The 23,197-nt window shown below is 50.5% G+C and overlaps 2 protein-coding genes across 3 annotated transcripts in view; both read left to right on the top strand.

The window, feature by feature from the left end:
- The window catches only part of FAM219A (family with sequence similarity 219 member A), a 106,665-nt gene extending 89,632 nt beyond the window's left edge, over positions 1–17,033 (top strand). The window contains exons 3-6 of one of the 2 annotated variants that reach the window (XM_068422633.1): positions 592–694; positions 4,901–4,981; positions 5,346–5,400; positions 6,607–17,033. In XM_068422633.1, coding sequence (XP_068278734.1) covers positions 592–694; positions 4,901–4,981; positions 5,346–5,400; positions 6,607–6,762 — 395 coding nt within the window. In that variant the 3' untranslated portion in view covers positions 6,763–17,033. Of the gene's footprint in view, positions 1–591; positions 695–4,900; positions 4,982–5,345; positions 5,401–6,603 lie in introns of both variants that reach the window. The other variant, XM_068422632.1, reaches the window with a different exon arrangement.
- A 1,770-nt stretch (positions 17,034–18,803) lies between these two features.
- Positions 18,804–22,857, top strand: LOC137676093 (sperm microtubule inner protein 6-like). The gene is made up of 7 exons (XM_068422630.1): positions 18,804–18,941; positions 20,045–20,189; positions 20,728–20,840; positions 20,956–21,031; positions 21,144–21,330; positions 21,454–21,543; positions 22,761–22,857. The coding sequence occupies exons 1-7, from the start codon at positions 18,804–18,806 to the stop codon at positions 22,855–22,857; spliced, it is 846 nt and encodes a 281-aa protein (XP_068278731.1).
- The last annotated feature ends 340 nt before the right edge of the window (positions 22,858–23,197 follow it).

Raw genomic sequence — 23,197 nt, 5'->3', positions numbered from 1 at the left:
AGGAGAAGCAGGGAAGGCAGCAACATTTTCTGCTGTAGGGTGTGTTAGTCTGGTGAGTTGCTGTCTAGGGAAACAGTAATAACTTAGGCCTGTGTCAAGCTAGGTTGGACTAACACTAGATGATGGTGCTGCTTTGATGGAGATGCTTTTCTAGCCCCATTGGGCCCCTCAGGGGCAGCCTCAGTAGGAGGAGAAAAGATAGAAGGATAAATTCCCTTGCCCAGCACAAAGCACAGTCTTAGGGTCCATGCAGCAGACGGATGCAGATAGAGACAAGGTCTGTGCCCTTTCTCTGCCCCAGCTGAGTCTCATCCAGAAGCTCTGTGACCATCTTAGTGTGGTGTTGTCAACAAGCTGCTGTGAGTCAAGGTACATTAGTTTTAGCCCCTGGTGACCTTGGAAGCAATGAGACACAGCTCATCTGGCCTTTGCAGTGTCCCTCCTTGGGAGATGGAGAGCTTATGTCCTTTGCTATTAATTCTGCTATTTTGCCTGTTGCCACTGTCAAATCTGGGTTTCTACAGCTGTTGTATGGTGGCCCACCAAGCTGTTGCCCTAATTTTGCTTTTCCCCTTTGTATCCCATCTGCAGAGAAGCAGAGGGAGCTGGCTCGGAAGGGCTCCCTGAAGAACGGCAACATGGGAAGCCCAGTTAATCAGCAACCCAAGAAGAACAACGTGATGGCACGAACAAGGTAAAGGACTGGAGAAGCACTCAGCTATGCTCTAAGCTTCAATCCCAAATGGCCTTGGGATGGGCAAGGACGATGTTCATTGCCATTTGCCTACTGCCAAGCACACGGCAAAAACAGCGATGGCCCTTCCCGGAGCTGTCAGGCCCAAACGCTCTGTGCTGTGTTGCACTGCATTTCTCTGGGGAGATGCGAGGACAGCTGAGCCCAGGACCAGTGACAGTGCAGCCTGCAGGATGCAGATGCAGCGCAGCCTGGCTGAAATCAGAGGTTTGATATGGCTGTCTTGCATGTTCTGGGTAGCCCCATGTAACATGTAATCCTGCCAGCAGGAGAGGTACGGTGCTGCTTCACGTAACACAAACTGGTTTAGAGCTTAGTTCTGCCTTGGCTGCTTTTATCACAGTAGTTCCTCTGCTCCTTTTTGATGATGACCCCTTCCCCATACTGACTTACTTAATGAAAGCTTGTAAATAATCCGTCTCTCTATGCTTTGCTATACACCTCCTCCAAACTTTGAACAGCATGGTCATACTTTGTTGGAGCTGCTTTGGCACATCTCTGTGTGACAGTATCAGACAGTACTACAAACCGCTGTAAACAAAGATGTTCCTAGCTGAATACTTTCTTTTAGAGTATTTCTATTTTTTCCATGCAAGCTTCAGTACACCAGTGTATTACTTACCTGCATTCAGGAGGCAGGAACCCCCCTGAGCCCACGGCGTTGCACGCTTTGCATGCTACTAGAAAGGTGGCAGTTTTTAGTGGAGGACATCATTTAAAATGACAGAAGAATCTACATGAATGCTGGGTGTTTACTGATGAATCAGAAAGTTGCATAGATTACCATATACTAAGTAGAACAGGAGCTGCAGGTCAGAGCCTCTCTGTATGCAACACATCTGACAGATGAGGTTCCTTGTTCACATTAATTTCCAAAACCCAAAATAGTAGTCATAAATCATGCCAGGACTTTGTCAGGTTTTATTTGTAAGCTCCTGCAATGTTGCTGGAATACACTCCCTTGCTCCCTGCTCTGTGTTTGGTTGTTGAGACCATCTAAAGGAGCCATGCCCTTCGTGGCAGCAGGAAATTCAGCAAATCCTCTCAGCTGCGTTTTTAATGCCTGCTGTTCCTCCTTGTCTCCCAAATACAAGCTGGAAAGACTTGATTTCTTTTGGCAGTGGGCTGCATGCTAGCTTCCTGAGAGGAATGGTAGCAGATTTGCTGCTTGAGAAATTTAGAAACACTGAAATGAGCGGAGGAAGATGGTAAGGGGGAGAATATGAGAAGTACAGGTGCCTACCTGTAAAATTAGTGACTTTTGCTTGGAGAGGTGGTTGTTTCTGAGCTGCCGATGGAAAGAAGAAAGATTTGAGTGGGGAAGAGCAAAGCACTGACACCTGTTGACAAAAGCTTTCGAACTGCCAGCTCAGTTTTATTCCATTTGTGGACATCTGAGCGCTGTTCAGAGGACATGTGGATCCTTCCACAGCCAAGCATAGCCTGTTGGCAGTAGACTTGCCAGCTTAACCTTTCTTGGTTACTTTCACACGGCTTTTAGAAGCGTCCCTTGGGATCTGCAAAACAGAGGTTTGCAGCCATAGCAGATGTAGCCAAGCTCCATTGTTCCCATATGGCTGGGAGGTGTCTGGCACAGGGTCTCACCAGCCAACGCCCTTCATCCCCCAGCTCCATTGGCTTTCTGGGAACCAAGCTGCAGTACGAGCACAGCCCTAGTAATACCTCAGAATGGTTTGGTCTGTCTTGCCACAGACAGGGCAACCCCAGGAAGGCAGAAATGCCACAAGCTTGTACAAGCAGCTGCTTTTCACAGTATAATGGTTGCAATGTAATGGGGTATACTCCAGTGGGATACACTGCATAATGTCCAGGTAACAGTTGTTCTTTAAGTCTGAACTGTTGGCTTCCTCTGGTATCTGCAGGAGAAGAATAAGCTAAAGCCATTTCCCCCTTTTTAACAGTTCTGCTGTTCTCATCAAATATGTTTTGCTTCATTCAGGCAAACCACATTGCCTCTTGTAGTCTCTGCTCCACCTCCTCCTCATTCTCCAAGGCTTCTGTTCTTCTGGATTATATGTATGAATTTCTGACATCCAGCCTCTAGAATGTTGCCTTCACCATTTGGTCTTCTCCTGGGGCAGGGACACAGCCAGCCTTAGAGGTGAAAGGATCCGGATCAGTAACATGCTTAGTTTCCCTAAGAGCAAATAAAATGTGAACAAGGTTGGGGTGATGCTGGCACACATGCTATGAGCACAGGCAGAGCCCACAACACCATCCGCACCACTTGAGCACAGACAGATATTGCAGTCCACTCTTAGTATAACCTAAACTCAGATTTGTATCATAACATATTTCATGTTAAGTGAGCAAAACCACCAAGACAAAAAGCTCATAATGAGCCAGCTGTGGATGAAAGCAGCTACGACTGCTACCCGGCATTGTTCCAAGGACAGTGGGAAGTGAGAATAAGGACAATCAGGATGCGAGGGAAGGACTTAGCTCGGGGCAGAGACATTGTCACAGTTCTTGTCCGTTGCAGAATAATTGAAGTTCTGTGTTACTAAGAAAAAAGACATTTCTCAAAAAAAGATGTAGTGATTTTTTTTTAATCAAGTAAATAGCACCACAAAGGGTTCTTCTCCTAGATCCCCTGATAGTGCTTTGTTCACTCATGATATATAACAGCTGTCAGTGAGTATATATGGAGCAGTGACCGGAAAACTGGAGAGTGAGAATGGAAGTCAGTACTTCTGATATTTGTGTGCGCAAGCTGCTACTGCCAGATCACAGCTTCAGTTCCAGACATCTTTGCTTCTTGACTTCTCTCCTACATGCTTTAGGAGCAGAAGGACCATCCGAGTGCTATGAGAGGGGATATTGAACTTTGCAAGTGGATCCCATTTTCTCCAGTCCCCTGCTGCAGCAGGTTGGAAATTCTGCATCAGTTTTAAAATTGATTTCTTTAATCTGGCACTTCAATGAACACAGTAAGAAGATTACAACTACTCATGAACCTATATATCTGCTTTGTGATAACTTTTTATATACTTTACTCTCCCTGAGCCTGCCCATCTTCAGTGCCTGGCAGGCCTTTGTATTGCTAAAATTGTAATGGCTTCCTGAAATTTTCTGAGCAGAAGCGGAAAAACATATCAGGTAGTTAGAGAGCAGCTGGAGCATGGATGAGACGGATTATCGTCTTTAGATTTATAGTTCCCAAACTCTTAGTGAAGCATCATTGTGCATCATTGTTTGTTGTTAAGGACCAGTTCTTCATTTGGGAGGAAACCTGAGATAACCCACTGAACGAGGAGATTTTCATCACTCTTACAGTTCCCACATGCTTAATATAGAATCTTATTCCATTTGCTTAGTTTGGTTGATCTCATTTTAAGTATGGACCTGAATATACTTAATATGAATTAATGTAAGTGCATGAAAGAACTATGTTGTGAGCTAGATACCATTGTATTAATGCATTTTTTTTATTGTAGAAGCTCTGTAAGCGTGTATTCTGTTTCACAAACTCTCAGGCAATTAAAGGTGCAAAGCCATCATCAGCCTTTGTAACACTTCTGATGAAGTGGAAGTCATTATAAAATAATGGGATTTAAAAAGTGCTACTCTGACTGGCTCGTAAACTGCACCCACCAGCTCATGTTGCTCATATTACTAAATTTAGGATTGAGACCTCAGAAGTGTTGTGTTGAGGACGGTTGAGTAGGAACTCAGGCAGAAAGACCACATCCCTGATTTCCAATAGTAGAATAGTAGGAGCACTGACCCTCTGCCTTCCCCTAGCCTCCTTCTCCTATTTACTTATTGCTAGTGTCGTGTACTCATTGCTAGGAAAAAAAAAAGGCAACACAAAAATTAGCAATCTGATACGACAAGCAGTCCTAGACAAACAAGTTCACTACAATGAAGCGCAGCATGTCCCAACATTTTTTTCTTCCAGTGTTCCCAAGCATGTCCAGCATTCATCCTTGTGAAACTGCTCTAAGCTACCCAGAGACACAGCTCACTTCCTCTGAATTGCACCCATTTAAACACCTTCACCGATAAATGAGGGCTTGCAAGGAAGTGAAATGGGGAAAGCCTAACTATCATATAGCTTTGCCCTAGACTATCGTGGTACTGAGCTTTACTGAGTGGTTAACGGACAACATTTAATTATTTCAGGCTCGTCGTTCCCAATAAGGGCTATTCGTCATTAGACCAGAGTCCAGATGAAAAGCCACTGGTAGCCCTGGATACTGACAGGTATGCAAATTGTTAATAAGATGATATACATTAGAGTGCAAGCGAGTTTTCATGCCAGAGTGCAGCACTGAAGCTAACTACTGCTGAAACCGCTCTTGCGGACCGCTCACACTCTTCCTCACTGTGCCCTTTGGCATATGCCGTCACTGGTCTGTGTGTGTAAACAAGGAGGAAGAGACGTGAGTAAAGAGCACAGTGATGGAAAGATCTGAGGGCCACAGATGAAAGCTGGTCTCCAGGCTCCCTTGATGTAACTTCTCTGTGCCTCAAGGACAGCTTCATGGCACGAGAAAGTAGGGCTGATGAGGGAATACAGGTCTCTCTAACTGTTTTCTTCTTTGCTGTATCTTGTCCTTCCCTGCAGTGATGATGACTTCGACATGTCCAGATATTCCTCCTCGGGATACTCATCAGCTGAGGTGAGTTACACTCTCTCCTGCCATCCTTGCCATGAATGCTAATAGTAGAGCAGCCAGAAATGGCTTAGAGTGGCCTTGTACTGCCAGAAATGGCTGCACAACAAATTTACCAGTGCTGTAGACTCTGAGAGTCTGGAAGGGGCCATGGCAGAAACTGTGTCATGTTTCATTCTTCCCTGGTGATCCAGTTGGCTCCATCCCTGCACTGCCATGGCACAGAGATCTGCCCATCGTCTGTTTTCACTGCTGCCTTTGGCTTCACTCAAGCTTTTCCCAGTTCTGCTTAGTCCTGCAGTGTTGGCCCATGTGATGCAAAAGCATCAACTTGTCTGTTGTGCCAGCTCAGCAACCGTATGCTTGCCAAGGACACAAATAAAGGATCTGAGGGTGTGCTGTGGTTTCCAGTTCTTGGGGCAGTCAGGGTCAGCCAGTGCATGTTTACTTGGAGCAGGCAGAAATTCCAGGGAGGACTTACAGATATGAACTCTTGCCCTTTCAAAGAGAAAAGGCAGGAAGCTCAGGCTGGTTAATCCCTCTGCATTGTTTCTGAATATATTCCCAAGATCTCCCCTGAATTACTTGCTCAGCCTCGGGCTACTGCTTCTGCGGGATCTGATTTTACATCCAGGGTGCTGAGCAGCTGTTCTGCACACAAGCTGAAGGGAACTCTTCCCTCTTGTATCCCTTCCTTGGGAAAAAACATCTGAAACACAGAGAAACAGCCAAGAGCAGGGACCAGATCAAATGACCTGGGCCATCTCTGGGCCCTGATGAAATGTTGTGCACCCCGATCTGGTTTGACAGCACTTGAATCTGAGATTACAAAGAGCCAAAAGGCTTTGCCACCTTTCAGCTGCTCTAGTGTGTCCCAGACTGAGAGGAGGGACTGCCCAGCTGCCAATTGGTTTTATTATTATTATTACATTACTTTAAATGAGGGCTTGTCTTCATGGGAAGGTTATTCCAGAATAAAACAGTGTATCGACTTGCTACTCTGCAATATATCACTCCAGATATTCCTGTTGTGGAAGAAGCTAGAACAGAAGGCAGCCCTCACCTGTGGTCAAAAACTGGGCCTCTTTCATTGATGGGGCAGCTGCTAATGATGCAGAAGTATATTGCAGAATAAGGGACCTCCTTTATCTTCTGACCATCAGAAGTAAGAAGTCTCAGGTGTTTGACTGTTTGTCTCTTTGTCTGTAGCAGATCAACCAAGACTTGAACATCCAGCTGCTAAAGGATGGGTACCGGTTAGATGAGATCCCAGATGACGAGGACCTCGACCTAATCCCCCCTAAATCGGTCAACCCTACCTGCATGTGTTGCCAAGCCACCTCCTCCACCGCCTGTCACATCCAGTAGTGAGGCCAGCAGGCTGTGATCAGTGCTTTCCACTATAACTGTAAAACTTAACAGCCATTGCTTCCTCCTATGGTAGGACGTGCACCTCTTTGTGTTCATGGAGCCAGGAGAAACCAAAAAATTCATTTTATGATTGGTTGATAAGTTATTTTAAACTATGGTTAAACAAAAGAGAAGTTGCTCAAAGTGCCAGGCAGTGCCTGGCAGAACTGACTGGTCTGGAGAGTGAATGCAGAGGGGTCCAGAGATACCTCCTTGGTTTGTGTAAGCACTGGGGATGTTTTGTAACCTGTCTGTTCCAGAACGGGAAGGGTCAGATGGGGCTGCAGGTAATCCTGCCCACCAAAACCAATCCATCTGTGAGATCAGGGGTGAGTCTGAGGTGTCAGGGGGTTTTACCAGTGAGAGGAGGTCAGTCCTTAATTCATTCACTAAACCTGTTTCATTTGCATAACCAAAATGATGCTGTAACTGGGGCACAGGAATGGGGATGGAGCAGGGCACCCTTTCTTATGGCAAGGCTAGCCAGGACTAGCACGACACAATTCAGGTACTTGTGAAGAGAACAAATAGGTGGCATTTCATGGTGAGTCAGTACTAGCTAGAGCTGTCATGTCACATATCCCGTGCAATCTACCCTTAGCTCCGGATTATCACCAAACACATCAGATGAGATCTGCAATCCATCCGTGCTCTTCAGGGATTCAGTCCTTGCCTAAGAATACCATACTCCTGAGTTCAGTCCAGTCATGGGTGCTGCCTTCAGCTTATACTTAATTCCCGTGAGACCCATCTGCTTCCAAAAATCTTAAACTCTGTTCAACTAACTAAAAATGAGTCCTGCATGAGACAGGACTAGAGCTGTGCAGTCTGAAGGTCAGTGCTGGAAAAGCTAGTTGAAGAAAGCACATTTTTACAGTGCTCAACTGTTGATATTCTCTTGACACTGTGTCTCTTGGTGCCTGTGGGAGAGATTTGTTAACACTGAAGGCATCTGTGCGGTGGTATCAGACTTTAGGGGAGTTTTCAGCAACAGCAAGATTATGAACAGCTTCAGCTGAAAAAAAAACCCTTGAGAGGAAACTATTGTTGATCCCATCTCTGCCCACTTGTGAACCAGGCTTGATCTGTTAGAGCTGTGCCACCTTAGGAGAAATTGTGCTTATTCAGTGCTGGAATAGTCAGGAAATGTGGCGTTACATTAGGTTGCTGGACTGCGCTGCCAGTTCACCAGCAAATTGTTTTGAATGCAACGTCATTTCTGGAATTAGGAAATATCCTCTCCCTGGCTGGTCTTACACTGCTGGGTTCAGCATATGCAGGGCTCTGGCGAGGGATGGGCTGGCATTTTTCTCAGTGTTGAAATCTTTTGCCACCAGTATGACTGTGTATTTTATTGCCCTGCCAGGAGGAAGGACCACCTGCCTTGGATCATCACTGGCTTTATAGCCTGGAGAAGGGAGAAAGCAAGGGCAACTCTGAGCTTTCCATCAGAATTCCCAAGTCACAAGGCAGAGCCTGGGCTCCACTCTGACAGACAGGTCCCCCATCTGAAATCTGCATGAAGTGAGCTAAGTCTTTAAGAAGTCCTCTTCATGGTTAGGATGAGATTTATTTAACATCCTGGGGTTTCACTCTGTGAAGTACAAAGCATGATACCATATGCAGTGTGAGCAAAAGAGCAGGCACACAAGATTCCTGGGCTTTATTATTCACTAGCTGGTATGGGCAACTCTTAAAGCTATGTTTGCCTCCCCTCCCCAAAAGAGCACGCTGCCACCCTGTCTCCAGACCATAGAAAGAGAGCTGAGTGGTGCTGTGTATTGAGCATCTCTGCCTCCTCGTGCAGAAGCGCTGGTTAACTTGCCAGCTCCTCTAGGAAGAGTGTTCCTCAAGTGAATTCCTCGCCCTTTCTCAGCACCTGGTAATGCTGAGGGGGAATATTTCCAAAATATTTCTAAAGAAGCACAAAGCATCAGGTCTCCAATTCTTCACTTCTTCCTTCGTGTGCATGCTTTCCTCTCCAGTGCTAGCTCAGGTTGAGGTTAGCAAGTTGTCTGGAGGTGGGGGAAGAGCTCTAACAACGCTGTGTAGAGAGAAAAGATAGAAGGGAAAAACATTTCTTAAGGAGTCTTTTTTTAATGGGGAGCGTAGTCAAAACCTAACAGAAATACCATGTTCAAACCAAATCCTGTAAGACGTGACCAATTCTCTTTAAATCTTTACTCTTCTAAAGAGGGATTTTGTGTTCAGTATTGGTACCATGCAATGTCTTCATCGCATTTATCCTCCTGGGTCAGTCTCTGTGCCTTCCAGCTGGGCTGCACACGCTCAGCCTTTCCCACAGCCCTTGCTCAGGAGCTTGGAGCGTTTCAGTCTGCATGCTAGAGCAACAAGGCGTCTGTTTACATGGGTCAGCCTTGGAGAGCTGCAGGTCCCACAGGTCTCCATCATGCTGCCATCGTGTTCAGTCTAAGATAGAATGAGGCTTGCTGACACTGTATCTCCCAGGGTTAACGCCTCCCCTCTGAAGGACAGATCTTCCCTGATAACCACTGCCCCATGGCACCATGACAAGTCCTTTTATTGCCCCTATTGCTGGTTTTTGCCTGCCATGTGCCCTGAGGCATTCCTCAACCCTGCAACTGCCCTCAGCCCTTTGCATTGTGTGATGGTGCATCTGCTTCTAGAACAACCCTTTAGGGAGGGAGGGAGGGAGATGAATTTAAAGGTTAGACCCAGTGCTTCCTCCAAATACAGACCAAAGCACAAGCCAAGTGTTTTTCCCTGTGCACAGAACGAGTTGGTTGCACAAGTAGCTGGTTTGGCATGGCAGTACAGGACCATAAAATGGCAATTTTTTGGCTTCTCCTGTCTATGCTTTGTGTTCATGTATTTTACTAGGGGGATAAAGTAGAAAGGGTGGGGAAAAGTAGTTACCTGTCATTATCAGGAAGGCTGAATGGATTAAGGCAATGCACATGTGGCTATCATAGAAAATTGAACGCTAACCCTGCTGAACTGCAGCCCCTTAAGCAGGTTATGACCATGGGGCATGTTTGTTGGCTCGTTATGGAATATGGTGGACAGCCTGTGAGCATGTATTAACCACAGTCTGAGCTGGCTCTCCCTATCTGGTCTGGTGTTCAGACATTTGCTTCAGCCAGAAGGTTTTCCTTGTGCCTTCATTGGAGGTCACGCGGTGGTGACTTCCCGGGAAGGTGTATAGATACATGGCTGTTCTGATACTGCTCTCCTTAGACCAGTCTCTGCCGCCATGGCCTGAAGAAGGCAAAAGCAAAGAGTGTGGACTCTTGACTCTCTGTCACGGCATTATAAAGCCCTAAAATCTGCAGAGCTGCTGGGCACTCTCCTAGATGCAGATTGCATGCAAGAAAGCAAATCATGCCTTGTTCCAGTCTTTGCATCAAACCAGGTGGTCTTCTCAGGCCCCATTTTCAGTCCAAAGTTGTACAAAATACCGAGGGAAGGAGCACTATGGAGTATGAAAGGCTGCATCGCTGTCTGTCTAAATTACCATGCAAATAGGATTTAAGGATATTGATGCTGGTGCCTCCACAAAGGAATTTGCATTTGATGCCTCCTAAAGCCAGACTGGCTTTTTGTTAAGATTTTATGTCATTTCAGTCACCAAATTACCTGAGTTTAAGCAAGTCCTTTCCTTTTATCAGATGTTAATTTTGCCCTTTAATGTGAGCTGGCTTTGAACTTCAGGGTCTCAGCACTCGACTCGCTCTCTCCAGTCTGCAAATTCCCCATTTCCAGATGTCTGTGTGAGGAGCAACATCTTCCTAGTGTTGGGGAAGGTCTTTAGATAGCATGGTTTAGTCTGCTTTTCTGGTGGTTGTAAATAAACTTTGGCTGAAAGGAACCTGATGTCTAGGCGGCCACCCCGAAGGCTCATTTGATATCTTATTGGACATATCTTGAAGCCAACCCTTGAAGAGCCACTGGATCATATCCGATGTTGCTGCATCGGATGTCTACCCTCAACACGTACTCTTGGCCATTGGGTCTGCTATGCTGTTCTGGCTGTCTTGCCTGCAGATGCCTTGCGACTGCAAAAGCAGGTGACAAAGCCTGCTGCATGGGCTTCGAAAGGGACTTCAGGACGCTCCCCCATGGACAGGATGGACTCAGATGCTGCTGGTTTGTCTCTCCAGCTCCTTTCCAAAAAGGAGGCACCTGCTCTGCTCAGCTGTGTGCTGGCTGACACACTGGTCTGCAAATCCTGAGCAGAATCCTTTCCTCTCCGTGCAGAGCCTGTCCTCGGGCTGGCCTGCAAGCTGTACAACAGCACACAGGAGGCTTGAAAAGTACAGAGCCCTGTATGTGACTCAACAGAAATATGAAGATGCTTTTGAAGAAAGGAAGGACCCAGCTGGGCACCAGATGGAACGACAGGAAAGGGGAAACAAGCAGTAACTAGAAAGGTTGCCAAGTGCTTCTTGGCCTAGGGCAGATCCCAGTTGTCCGAGTTAATTGTATCTCAGTGCAGTGCTGATACCAGCAGGGAGCAAAGCTTGCTTTCAGGTGCACATACCAGAAACACCATGGCCCCGAGCTGGCACCGCAGCCAAATACTACTGCAGAGAGTCTGCAGGACTGTTAGAGCACACAAATGAGACCTGGGGTCCCTTGCTGCTGTTGGCACATGGTATGCATTTGCTCTAACGTCAGGCATATCACATCCCCTCTTGATGTCCATTCCTTTCTGCAGCACAGGGGAGAAACCTGCCTTCCCAAGATGATACCACCGCCCTGCATGGGTGTTGTCAAGTGTGTGACAGGCACCATTGATAGGATAGCTCTGCAAGAAAGATGCAAAAAGCATGCTATGGAAATTTTGTGCATTTTTTCGAAGTACTACTCTGCTTTCCCTCTGTTTACCAGCTTCTGATGTTGCTTACATATGCCAGAAGGCTGCGGGGTGGAGGTTAGTAGAGAGATCAAACAGCTTTGGGGGAGGGTGTTTGTCAAGGATGTGTTTCCTAGTTCTTTGGCAGCTGGCTCTCACACAAGTGACTTCTCAATCTGCATGCTGCCACAGGGAACATGTAAGAAAATTTGGTGGCCCAACAGCACCATCCCCTGCTGGTAGAATTAAGGAACTTAGGAGTGCAACTGGGATAGCGAGTGCTGATGGGAGGGAAGAGAGCATCAAAGGGTTCATTTGGGATATTCCCACAGCAGTTTCATGATCTTACCTTTATCATCCATGTAATCATCTGAGGGTATAAACTGGCAGGTTTGCCTGGGCTTTTCCTTTACTTTTCCATTCTCTGTCCAAGCTCACATGGAGTATGGCCACTCTTACCAAGAATGAAGTAGGCTTTGTCATCTGGCTGCTGCTTGGCTCGGGAAGCACAGGCTGCATGTTCAAAAGAAACATCTGCATAGATGGGGGGATTGGAACTAGATGATCTTTAGGGTCCCTTCCAACCGAAACCATTCTATGAGTCTATGGGCAGTGCCACAGGGCACGCTGGACTAGGTTGACCCTAAGGGGAAGGCATGGGAAGGTCTTCATTTTAAGGTGCTTTTCACCTCTAGGAGAACATTGCATCCTTGTCACTTCCTTTCAAGCCTTTCCTGTGAGAGGGATTGCTCCAAACCTTGAACCACATCTCATCAGACAAACTCACCTCTGTTTCAGAGCCGCACAAGCCCTGAAGCAGAAGGGCCAGCAATTTAACACAGAGGAAAAGGTTCTGACCTGGGATTACCTACAGAAGATTAGTGCAGGTTTCTCACAGGGGCTGGCATCCATATTTTATCTCCCTGTATTGTGCAGCTGCTGCATTGCTTCCAAAAAATTACAGCAACATCCCCTCCTTTGTCCCCCTCCACACTGGTGGCAATCCCGGGATCACAGCAGCTAAGTGTTGCCTGGCTGAGCACCGCTCTAGCAGCTTGCTGGGGATGCAAAGGTTGGGGACTAATGGAGATTACATGGAGCAGAGCACCATGGCCCGTGAACCGTGCAGCAAGCCATGTCACAGAGCAGCACAGACACCAGCAGGACAGGTTACAGCTTTCCGTAGTGCCTGTGGAGAGCAGCTCTTCCCATTGCTTCCCAGACCCGTTTGCCACTGATGGTGGCTCCGAGCCTTTCTCTTTCTCTAAAAAGCTGCTCCAGCAAAAGATGGATTTGCTTCTGGAAGGAGCCCGCCTTGCTGGTTGTGCCTGGTTTGTGCAGCCATTTCCATAGTAACAAATGGTGATACAGGTGGTGGGATTGTGTCAGGGAGTGGAAGGTACAAAAGAAGCCTCATTAAAGTGTGACGGTCTCAAACATGTCACTGAAAATCAGCACAGTAGGCACCAGGAAAACAAAGGGCCACTGAAAGGCCGTGCTGAGATAAGCCCCGTTAGCTGCCGAGACATTTACCCTCCTGGAGCAGCATTTCTGCCCTAGTATCACTGCTCTCCACCCAGGCTGCCTTCTTTCTTCTTCACCCTAAAAAGCTGTGACTCCATTTTTTACCCACCTTCCTTGAGCCTGCATGATTTGGGAGATGCAGAGTTTGTTGGGAGATGTTGTACAGACCCATGGAGAGAGCTGGAAAACTTGGACAAGCTCACGGATTTCTTTGCTCAGTGTCTTTGCACAGAAAAGCTGCAGTAGCAGCTGTGTTCAGCCTGTAGCTGCCTCTGTCCTGAGACAAACCCAAGGCAAATGTCAGACCAGTGGGAGATCCAACCATGATGGTGAGTGAGCCCGAGAGCAGGCTGGGGTTTCTCTTCACCTGCCTAAAGGCTGTGGGGCTGCGGGTTAGCCAGGCTAGTGTAAAACCGTGGTGTGATCCAGCAAGCCAAGCTGTCCGCCCTCACCGTCCTGGGCTCAGCACTGCAGGAAGTCTGGGACCCAAGTCCCAGGTCCCAGGCCTGACAGCCCACGTGCTTCTGGCGTGGGCTGGAGACCTGCAGCAGAGGCACGGGTGGGATGCCTGTCGGCTGCGCTCTTGCTCCGCTGGGGCAGGGCACTGTAAGACACCCTGGTAGGACTGTAGTTCTGCAGGGAGAAAGACTCTTGCAGAGGATGAACTCTTTACAGAGAAGAAAATTCTGATTCCCCCCCCTTTTTGCATGTTTTTTACTATTTTAACTCTTTCCACAGAGGTTATTAAACCTTCAGTTTAATAAAGGAAACGAGCCACCATTAAATAGCTTTCTGAAGGGTCTGAAAGCAGGCGACACTTGAATGCAGAACTGGTTATGCCTAACGTGCAACTTCCAGACCTCATGGTACATCACATAGCTGAGTCACCCTGTGTGCTGTGCAGAGACTGGGGTGGGACAGCTCGTTCTGGATGCCACCTCTAAGCACGTGGAGGAAAAGGAGGTTATCAGGAGTAGTCAGCATGGATTCACCAAGGGGAAATCATGCTTGACTAATCTGATGGCCTTCTGTGAGGACATGACCAGCTGGGTGGATGAGGGGAGAGCAGTGGATGTTGTCTACCTTGACTTCAGCAAGGCTTTTGACACTGTCTCCCATGACATCCTCATAGGAAAGCTCAGGGAGCGTGGGTTAGATGAGTGGACAGTGAGGTGGATTGAGAACTGGCTGAATGGCAGAGCTCAGAGCGTTGTGATGAGTGGTGCTGAGTCTAGTTGGAGGCCTGTAGCTAGTGGTGTTCCCCCGGGATCAGTACTGGGTCCAGTCCTGTTTAACTTACTCACCAGTGACCTGGACAAAGGGACGGAGTGTACCCTCAGCAAGTTTGCTGATGACACAAAACTGGGAGGGGTGGCCGATACCCCAGAATGCTGTGCTGCCATTCAGCGAGACCTGGGCAGGCTGGAGAGCTGGGTGAAGAGGAATCTAATGAAATTCAGCAAAGGCAAGTGTAGGGTCCTGCACCTAGGGAGGAATAACCCCAGGCACGAGTACAGGCTGAGGGTTGACCTGCTGGAAAGCAGCTCTGTGGAGAAAGACCTGGGAGTTCTGGTGGACACCAAGTTCACCATGAGCCAACAATGTGCCCTCATGGCCAGGAAAGCCAATGGTATCCTGGGGTGCATTAGGAAGAGTGTGGCGAGCTGGTCAAGGGAGGTTCTCCTCCCCTCTACACTGCCCTAGTGAGGCCACACCTGGAGTAACTGTGCAGTTCTGGGCCCCCAGTTCAAGAAAGACAAGGAACTACTGGAGAGAGTCCAGTGGAGGGCTATAAAGGTGATCAGAGGACTGGAGCATCTCTCTTACAAGGAGAGGCTGAGGGAGCTGGGGCTGTTTAGCCTGGAGAAGAGAAGACTGAGGGGGGATCTTGTCAATACTTCCAAATACCTTAGGGGTGGGTGTCAAGAGGATGGGGCCAGACTCTTCTCAGTGGTGCCCAGTGACAGCACAAGGGGCAACGGGCACAAACTGAAACATGGGAAGTTCCATCTGACTATGGGGAAAAAATTCTTTACTGTGAGGGTGACAGAGCACTGGCACAGGCTGCCCAAGGAGGTTGTGGAGTCCCCTTGTCTGGAGAGATTCAAAACCCACGTGGACACGACCCTGTGCAATGTGCTCTGGGTGAACCTGCTTTGGCAGCGGGTTGGACTAGATGATCTCCAGAGGTCCCTTCCAACCCCAAAGAGTCTGTGATTCTGTGGGAGAGTCAGCGCTGACCATCACGCCAACAGCCACGGCTTCCCAAACTGAAGATGAATCCGACCAGGAAGCGGGGGAAGGAGCAGCAACAGTAGAAGGATAGCTAGTTATCACAGGTAATCTTTGGTATCCATGTCCGGTGGTTAGTCCGAGAATTGCAAACCTTGTTGTATTGCACACGTCCTCCTTCCACTCCTCTTTTCTCAAAGCAGCCATCGTCTTTCCTCCCCCCACCCCATGCACTAGTGATGAGCATCAGAGGCAGTTGCACCAAAGTGACTCTCAGCCCAGTTCTGCATCTCCCTCTCCCACCCGAACCCAAGGCGGTCCCAACAGTTGTTGGCCATCACAGGTCTTAGTTTTTAGTAACCCACTTGGGTTTCTTTCCTCGTGTACCATAGCTTCCTCCGCACGCACTCTAGCAGGGCAGTACAGGAGGCTCTGGCTGTGTCCCAAGAAGCTTCTTTGCCCCCTGGCAGCACCTTGCAGACATGCACCTTACTGGGAATGTACTGGGTCGATGCTGGTGAGATCTGGCGCTGCTGATCTTACGTAGGTGGCAACTGATGGGGATCCACTGGGACAAGCTGGCAGGAAGTGGCTACTGTCCCTTTTCTTTACTTTTTTGAGGGAGAAGGGGATTTTTTTGGCATTCTGATTATTGTCCACTTTCCAGTGGCCAAGTTCTGGGCTGCATTAATAATTGGGGTTAATTGCTTGGCACTTTGCACCAACCGTAATGGCAAACACCATGGCCGTATCCAGAGCCCGGGTACAGGCCGGGTTTCTCCGGCTTTGAAGCTAGCAAAGTGCTTTCAGCAGGCTCCAGACAGACGTTTCTGGCAGGCAGGGGAACAGCACTCCTCCGAGTCCAGATCAAATCTACACTTCCATTTCGTGTCCTCAGCTTGGAAAAAACTCGACCCAATCAAATGCTTCCCAGGTCTCCTTTCCCCTGGCACCCCAGGGGAGGGGGTGGCGGGAGGCATTTGGGGGCCACCGAAAGCGAGATCCTTTTTGGATGTATTTAATGGAGATATCCTTCAGGAGGAGAGACCTCCTGACCTTTGCGCTATCTCAGAGCAGGAGATTAATTTCCAGCTGTCCTTGCCTATAGTGAAACATAGCTGAAACAGCCAAATGCAAAGTAGAGTTTAACGTAGGGTTTGACCTGAATAACCTTTTAATTAGGAAGACAAATTTGTTGTAGCTTGACCTTAGTCCATGTTAGGAACCTGCTAATCATTTGACATACAGAGTGTATTAATGCTGCACTTAACTTGGCCATTGGTTTTATTATCTGGTTTTGGGAGTTTTTTCACTCCCAAAGCATCAGTCTGCTTCTTGTATGGGTTTCTTTTTCTTTTTTTCCCGTTCAGAACATGTAGCACACTGTTGTATTTCTGTTCCTGTCCGCGTAGAGTATTGCCTTAAACAGATCAGTTGTGTTGTGGTTTGTTTGGGGTTTTCTTTTTTCTACCATCAGTTTTATGCATTAATTTATTTAAAAACGTGGGGTTTTTTTTTCAAAAACATGAAACATGTATAATATTTTTTTTAACATTTCCATTGCAGTATTTATCATTGTTACTGGTTGTGTGTAGTGTAACAGAATTAATGATATTAAAAAGCATACATATGAAAACCAGGCTGCCAGCCTTTCTCATTGGAGCGAACTGGGGTGAGAGGGTACCAACGGCACCACCTCCTCTGAGCCCCCAGCAACTGCAGGTACTGAAATCGGGGGGTGCCAGCCTTCACGCCATGGCCAATACCAGCCTGACTGGGCCCAGTCGAAGTGGCTGGTGTGGAGCTGTGCCGCTGGGGCCAGCCACCTCCCAGCCAGCGTTTAGGAAATGCTTCTCCCTAAAGCAGCAGGAAGGCACGTCGGGCTGAACCCAGCCCCTGCATCTGCGCTGCGACACAAGCAGGAAGAAGTCCTGCATCTGTGCTACACCGATGGGTGAAATCACCTTTTCTCCAGCCTTGCAGCTGTTTCTGCCCCTTGAAGCCACTGGCACGAGAGCACTGATGTTAGAACCCAACGCCAGCAGCTGGAAACCCCAGGGACTGCCGGGGACAACCGTGGCGGGGAGGGGGGCACTGGCTCACTCTGGCAGCCAGCCTGGTGCAGGATGAGTCCTCCTCCCCCAGCTGAGAGGCTGGGGCTCCTCTCTGCAGAGCGGTGCTCCCCAGATCTGTGCCGTGGGGTGCTCTGAGGCCACTGGGAGTGAAGGGAGGGGGGGTAAGCATCGCTGGCACGCTCACATCCAACCTTCCCTCCCGGCCTCCCGCTGGCTCCCAGGAGGGGATGGGGCTGATGGAGAGCCTAAGCTTGGCTCAGCAGAGACCAGCGGGGTGTGAAAATCAAGGGCAGCTTGGTTTCTTCATTTCATCCCTAGCAGCTCATTAATCACGTTTGCCTGGAGGCATTCAGGTGCCCCCGGCTGCCCAGCCCCGCCGTCCCCTGCAGCAAGCAGAGCAGGGCTCTGCAGCCCTTCAAGGGGACGGGTTGGCATCCACCCTGCCAAGATGGACATGGGTCTTCACTGGTCATCTCCAAAAATGTGGCAGCAGAGGGGCCGGAGCCAGGAGTTGGCACTGTGAGATAAGCCTGTGTGAGCAGGGTTTCTGCAGGGGCAGGGATTTCTGCTCGACTTCCCAGCTCGGGGAAAAGCAAATCCAGTTCATGCAAATCCCTCCCTGGCATAACCCAGCTGCCTCTGCACTGAGATGGATGGGGATCACTCACTCTGACTGCAGAGCCCATGACTCAGGACAGAAGAGCAAACAAGCCACGCAGGATCACCTAAATCCAGCTTTTTAGTTAAAAAGGGGAGGCAGAGCAGGGGATAAATCCCCCGGCTACCCCAGCAGGCTGTGGCAGCGGTGCCTGATGCTGTGCCCTGGGCATTGGCTGCAGTGGTGGGGTGCTGTGTGCAGGCAGCTGGGTTGCTGCAGTATTTCCAAGGAAATATGGGAGCGAGGGGCTGGAAAAGCCACAGTCACTGCTCATGCACCTCCCCAAAAAAATAATCTTGACTAGGACCAGCGGAAAATGTTTCCTGCCATTGTTAAGGTAATTGTCTGCAGGAGGGGAGGAAGCCCAGAGCCAGGACAAAGCCAGGAGGGTGCAGCCCATGGGGGGATGCGGGCAGCGACTGCTGTGCCCTAGGTTAGAACCAGAGCGTGGCTATGGGACTGACAGAGAGCCACCAAATCCCCCTGCCGTCACACTGTGACATCACTGATGACATAAGCACCATCCTGGGCTGGCAGGGCAGTGGCACCAGCCCTGTCCCCTTCTCTGCGTGGGCTGCAAGCCCCCAGCCCCACGCAGTGCTGCTCAGCCAGTGGGGCATCCCCGGGACCCTCTGGGACTCCAACAACTCCGGTCCTGGTGGGCTGCTGCACCATGTTCCTCTTCTCCACAAAATACACGACCCCCGTCAGCACTTACACTGACTCCTACCGCCCACCATGCTCTGTCAAAAAGATCAAGCAAGACAAGGCTCTGGAGCTGCCCTGGAAAGAAAACAAGTCTGTGACACAGGTAAATGCCATGGGAGGAGGAAACCTCAGGGTTTCTACCCCTACCTCCCTGTGGATGCTCAGTGCCGGGCAGGGGGGTGGCACGGGGACTCGCGGGATGCCTTGTTGCATGTGTGTAACTGGGGCGGGGGGGGGAATGTGCTCCCTGGTTAGGAAAGCGTTTGACACCCCACAGCTTGTGCTCGCTGGCTTCTTGTGCAGCTTCTTGGAGCTGCACCCCACGGTGGCTTCGGGCTCTCAGGGCTGGCGGTCACCAGCACAAGCTCTCACATGCCAGCCCTGTCCATCAGCAGGTTTCAGGGTGCGCAAAGGGCAGGATCTGCTGAGGAAGGGGAAACTGAGGCAGTGGCAGGGCTCAGGCCAGGGCTGCTGCGTGACACGGTAGCGATGGAGCGGACGGATTGGGGTGGCTCTGAGAGCTGTTCCAGCACACAGCCCCCAGGCTCAGCTCAGTCCTGACTGGGGGACCTTCCGTGCCAGGGGGACTGTGCTAAGGGCTGGGGAGAGATCTGAGAACCAAAAAACCCTCCCAGCCCTGGTCCTGGAGGAGGAGGGATCCCTGAGCCGTGGCCTCACTGCGGGAGGTGTCTGTGGGACACGCAGCTTTCCCCACATGGGCTAACAAGTGTGCAGGCTCCGATGCAAAGCACGCTGCAAACTGGCTCATCTCCTGCAGCCTCGTTAGCCTGTGCATTATAATGAGGGAGCCAGCAGAGGGCATGGAGAGGGATGTCACCACCGTGCAGGGACAGAAATGGCTTGTGCAACCAGGGCACCTGTCTGCCCCACGAGACCCCAGCCCTCTTGCGCTTTGCCAGCTGTAGGACATGGGTTTGGTCCTGTAACTGCCTTCCCAGCCTCTGCTGGCCCCATACCTGGTGGTCCCAGTGCACCCACCCCATCTGCCACTCTGCAAAGTGCCCAGATGCCTATGCACACCCTGGGTGCAAGGGGAGAGGAGCCAGTGATGCCCAGCCATCCTCCGCCCCTGGGTTTGGGTGAGCAGGAAGCTTGCAGAGGGGATCACGGTGCTGCCCCGACGGCCGCAAAGGCAGATGCTGCTGTGTGGCCTGGATGTCTCTCCTCACTCTCCGCTGTCTGCAGGGATTAACGATGCCCCCGGTGCAAAATCCAGCGAGCCAAGGTGAAACGGAGCAGCTGATTAAGGCAGTGATGCCAGCGTACTACAGGAACACCTCCGACCTCGCTGTCTGCTGGCCCGAGAAATACTACCTGGCCAGGTCCAGAGGTACTGCCAAGGTCCCTGCTGTCCCCCCATGTGACACGGGGGGGGGGTCAGCACATCCCCCTGGGGTCGGGGGGCTGAGGGTGCTGGCAGCGGCTCTGTTCATCCCCCCTTTTGCATCCTGTGTCCCCCCCACAGTGACAAAGGGACCCTCCCTCAGCATCTGAGCTTGTTGCTTTGCCGCAGCTGCCCGTCCCCATCCCTGTCCCAGGGATGTCCGCAGGCCCCCAGGGTTCTCTCCCTCAGTGGCCCCTAAACACCCCCTGGTGGTAGGTGCTGCCGGGGGGACACCCTCCTGGCACCCCACAGCCCCCAGGGACCAAGGCTGGGTGGGCAGGGACCAGTGACCAATGAGCTGGAAACGGTGGCTGTCACCTCCGTCACAGATCTTTAACAAGGACCCTAGAAGCAGCACCTCTGACATGTCCCCTGGCCCCACGGCATGGTGTTTCAGGGAGAGGGGGAACAGTCAGGACTTCCCGGCCATCCGCCCTGTCCTCAGCACCACAGGACACCCCTGCTTGTCGCTTCTGCCTTGCAGAGAGATACCACCCGGTTCTTGCCAACGAGGACAAATACATCACCTGGAGAACAGGTCCCTGCAACAGCACAGACTGGAATAAGCACTCCTCTTACCTCCCCCTCCTGCCCAAGGTAGAGTCCAGCCCCCCAGACCTCCCAAACTGGAGCCGCCTCAGGTGCTGCCAGCACCTCAGGCTCTGCAGAGAAAGGCTGGCAAACCTGCAAGGGCTGCCATCTCTACTTGCAGGAGACAAGGATGGACACCTTCCTGCACAGCACACCCATGCCGTACCTCCCGAAACCCGCCTGCCTCAATAAACCTGGTAACTACCCTTGCCCTGTCCCTGTACTCTGGCTGTAGCTGTGCCTGTGCCATGCTGGCGTCCATCCGGGTGATGGACTGCCTGCTCCTCCTCACCATCTCTCCACTTGCAGAGCGGGAGGTGGTCATTGACACGCTGCACAGGGTGCCTGTATACACCATGACGGGGAGGGGACCCTTCCAGGACTACTACGGCCCCTGCTCTGGGCGCCACTACTGCCTGCGAGAGATGGACTACAACGCTGATGGGACCCCTGTGATCAGAAGACATCTCCATGCACTAGGAGAGAGGGCTGTAAGGTAGGGATGGGTGGGGAGGGGATGGGTTGACTTGGGTTGGGATGGGTTGGATTGGGATGGGATGGACGTGACCTCCCTTGTCCTCGGGGCCACGGCTCACCCTACCTCCTCTGCCTCTTGCAGGAGTACCCCGTGCTGCAGTTACAGCCCCAGAGCGATCTTCTGTACATCTACACATCGCCTCCAGCCATCCTCCCCATACAGGAGCCCTAGGTACAGGCTGGTTCCGTGGGGGGAGCACTCCAAGCCGGTTGCCATGGGAGAAAAGCCTATTATTTTTTCCTAACGCCAGCCAGCCACTAGCTCTGTTTTCACTGGGGTTTCACACAAAATTGCTCAGAGGGTTATTCCTGGGATGATGGTGCAGACTGCAGACGTGGTGGGGTAGCGGGTCCCATCACACTGCCCATGCAGGCAGCCATGCAGGAGCTGCACCTCCATCTCGCGGGCTAAGTGGACATGATCAGGGAGGGCAGGACACCGTTGCGGTGCTGGGCTGTGGAGCGTGTTGTTGCTACCCATGGAGAAGCAGTTGCCAAATTTACTCCCAGGACAGGTGTTTCTATGCTTGGTCTCATCCAGCGGTCCTTGGGACTATATGGCACCTGAAATCTTGCTCGCACCCCTGAGTCCGGCTGCATGTAGCTTACCATCTCCCAGATTTTGGGGCCACATGAGTGTTTCTTGTGCTGCTCCTGTATTTTCTATTGTCATTGTTTGCTCTTCTTATGCAAGAACCTGTTCCCTGGTCACGCTGTTGGTTATGCGGTACTCAGCCCTGTCCTTCACCCCCTGCAGGTCTGGCAGCACCTTTTAATCCCCACATGTTTACCTTTAGGATGCCTCCATTGCTGAGGCAACTTTTTTCAGCCCTGGGGAAGCAGCAAGGGGAGAGGGGGAGCTGTTCAACCAGCTCAGTCATTATTCTGCTCCTGCATCACACCCCCACGGGCCAAAATCAGGCATCAGGCTTTGCAGAAAACGTGTGATTGGCTTTAAATTCCTGAGCCCAGAAACTAAAACCAAACAACGAGAACAACTAGGGAGTGCTGGGTTCCCCATAGATGTTCCTATGCCCAAGCCTTGGCGATATGTTTCTCAAGGTCTTCTCCACTGAGAAACAGGCAGATTTTTCCTCGACTGGCATGATGCTGGGAACAAAGGGTTTAGGAAAATTACAGTGCAAAAGAGAGTGGGCGTTGGCAGGGTGGGAGACCCACTAGAAGCAGCTCACTGAGATGGCTTCAGCTCTTCTGCCCGGACTTCACTTTGGCCTCAGCACCCAAAGACACACACCAAAGTGGATGGGGGCAGCTGCGTGTCTGCTGCTCACCCCTAAGCAATGCTGGCAACCAAAAGCGTGTTTTCTGCTGTTCTTCTTCACCAGACTTTTGTCCTCCCATGGCTGATAACTTTATCTGCTGTCCTAGGTGGGACTCGAGCCACTTCAGCAAGGCAGGAGGAGTCCAGAGAGGCAGCTTCATCATCCACCCTGAGTTTTCCTCTGAGGCTTACTCTGCCCCGTAGAGCCGGTGAAGAGCAAAGATGAGCTTTCATTAAAACTGTCTGGAGCAGCTGTTCTGTTCAGACTCTTTCCTGCAGGTTGGGGGAGTCCCTGGGGAGGGGGAAGAAACCTCAGCAACTGCTGGCTTGGTGGGCACTTCAACAGCCCTCAGGGGCTGCTACCCTGTCACCGCCCGCAAGCTTGAGACCAAGAAAGCACACGAGGAAAAGCTCTCAGAGCACAGTAACACAGCCAGAAATAGAAGCAGTCATTGATACCCGCGTTTGTCAGCTTCGTGCTGGGCTGCTTAGGACGTGCTTGCTTTTGCCAAGTTATCCGGGAAGAGCTGCCATCCGTCTGGGA

This window comes from Nyctibius grandis, chromosome Z (genome assembly GCF_013368605.1).
Source record: "Nyctibius grandis isolate bNycGra1 chromosome Z, bNycGra1.pri, whole genome shotgun sequence".
NCBI classification, from domain to species: Eukaryota; Metazoa; Chordata; class Aves; order Nyctibiiformes; family Nyctibiidae; genus Nyctibius; species Nyctibius grandis.
Note: the sequence above shows the minus strand (reverse complement) of the source record. Positions and strands in the feature narration are given on the sequence as shown.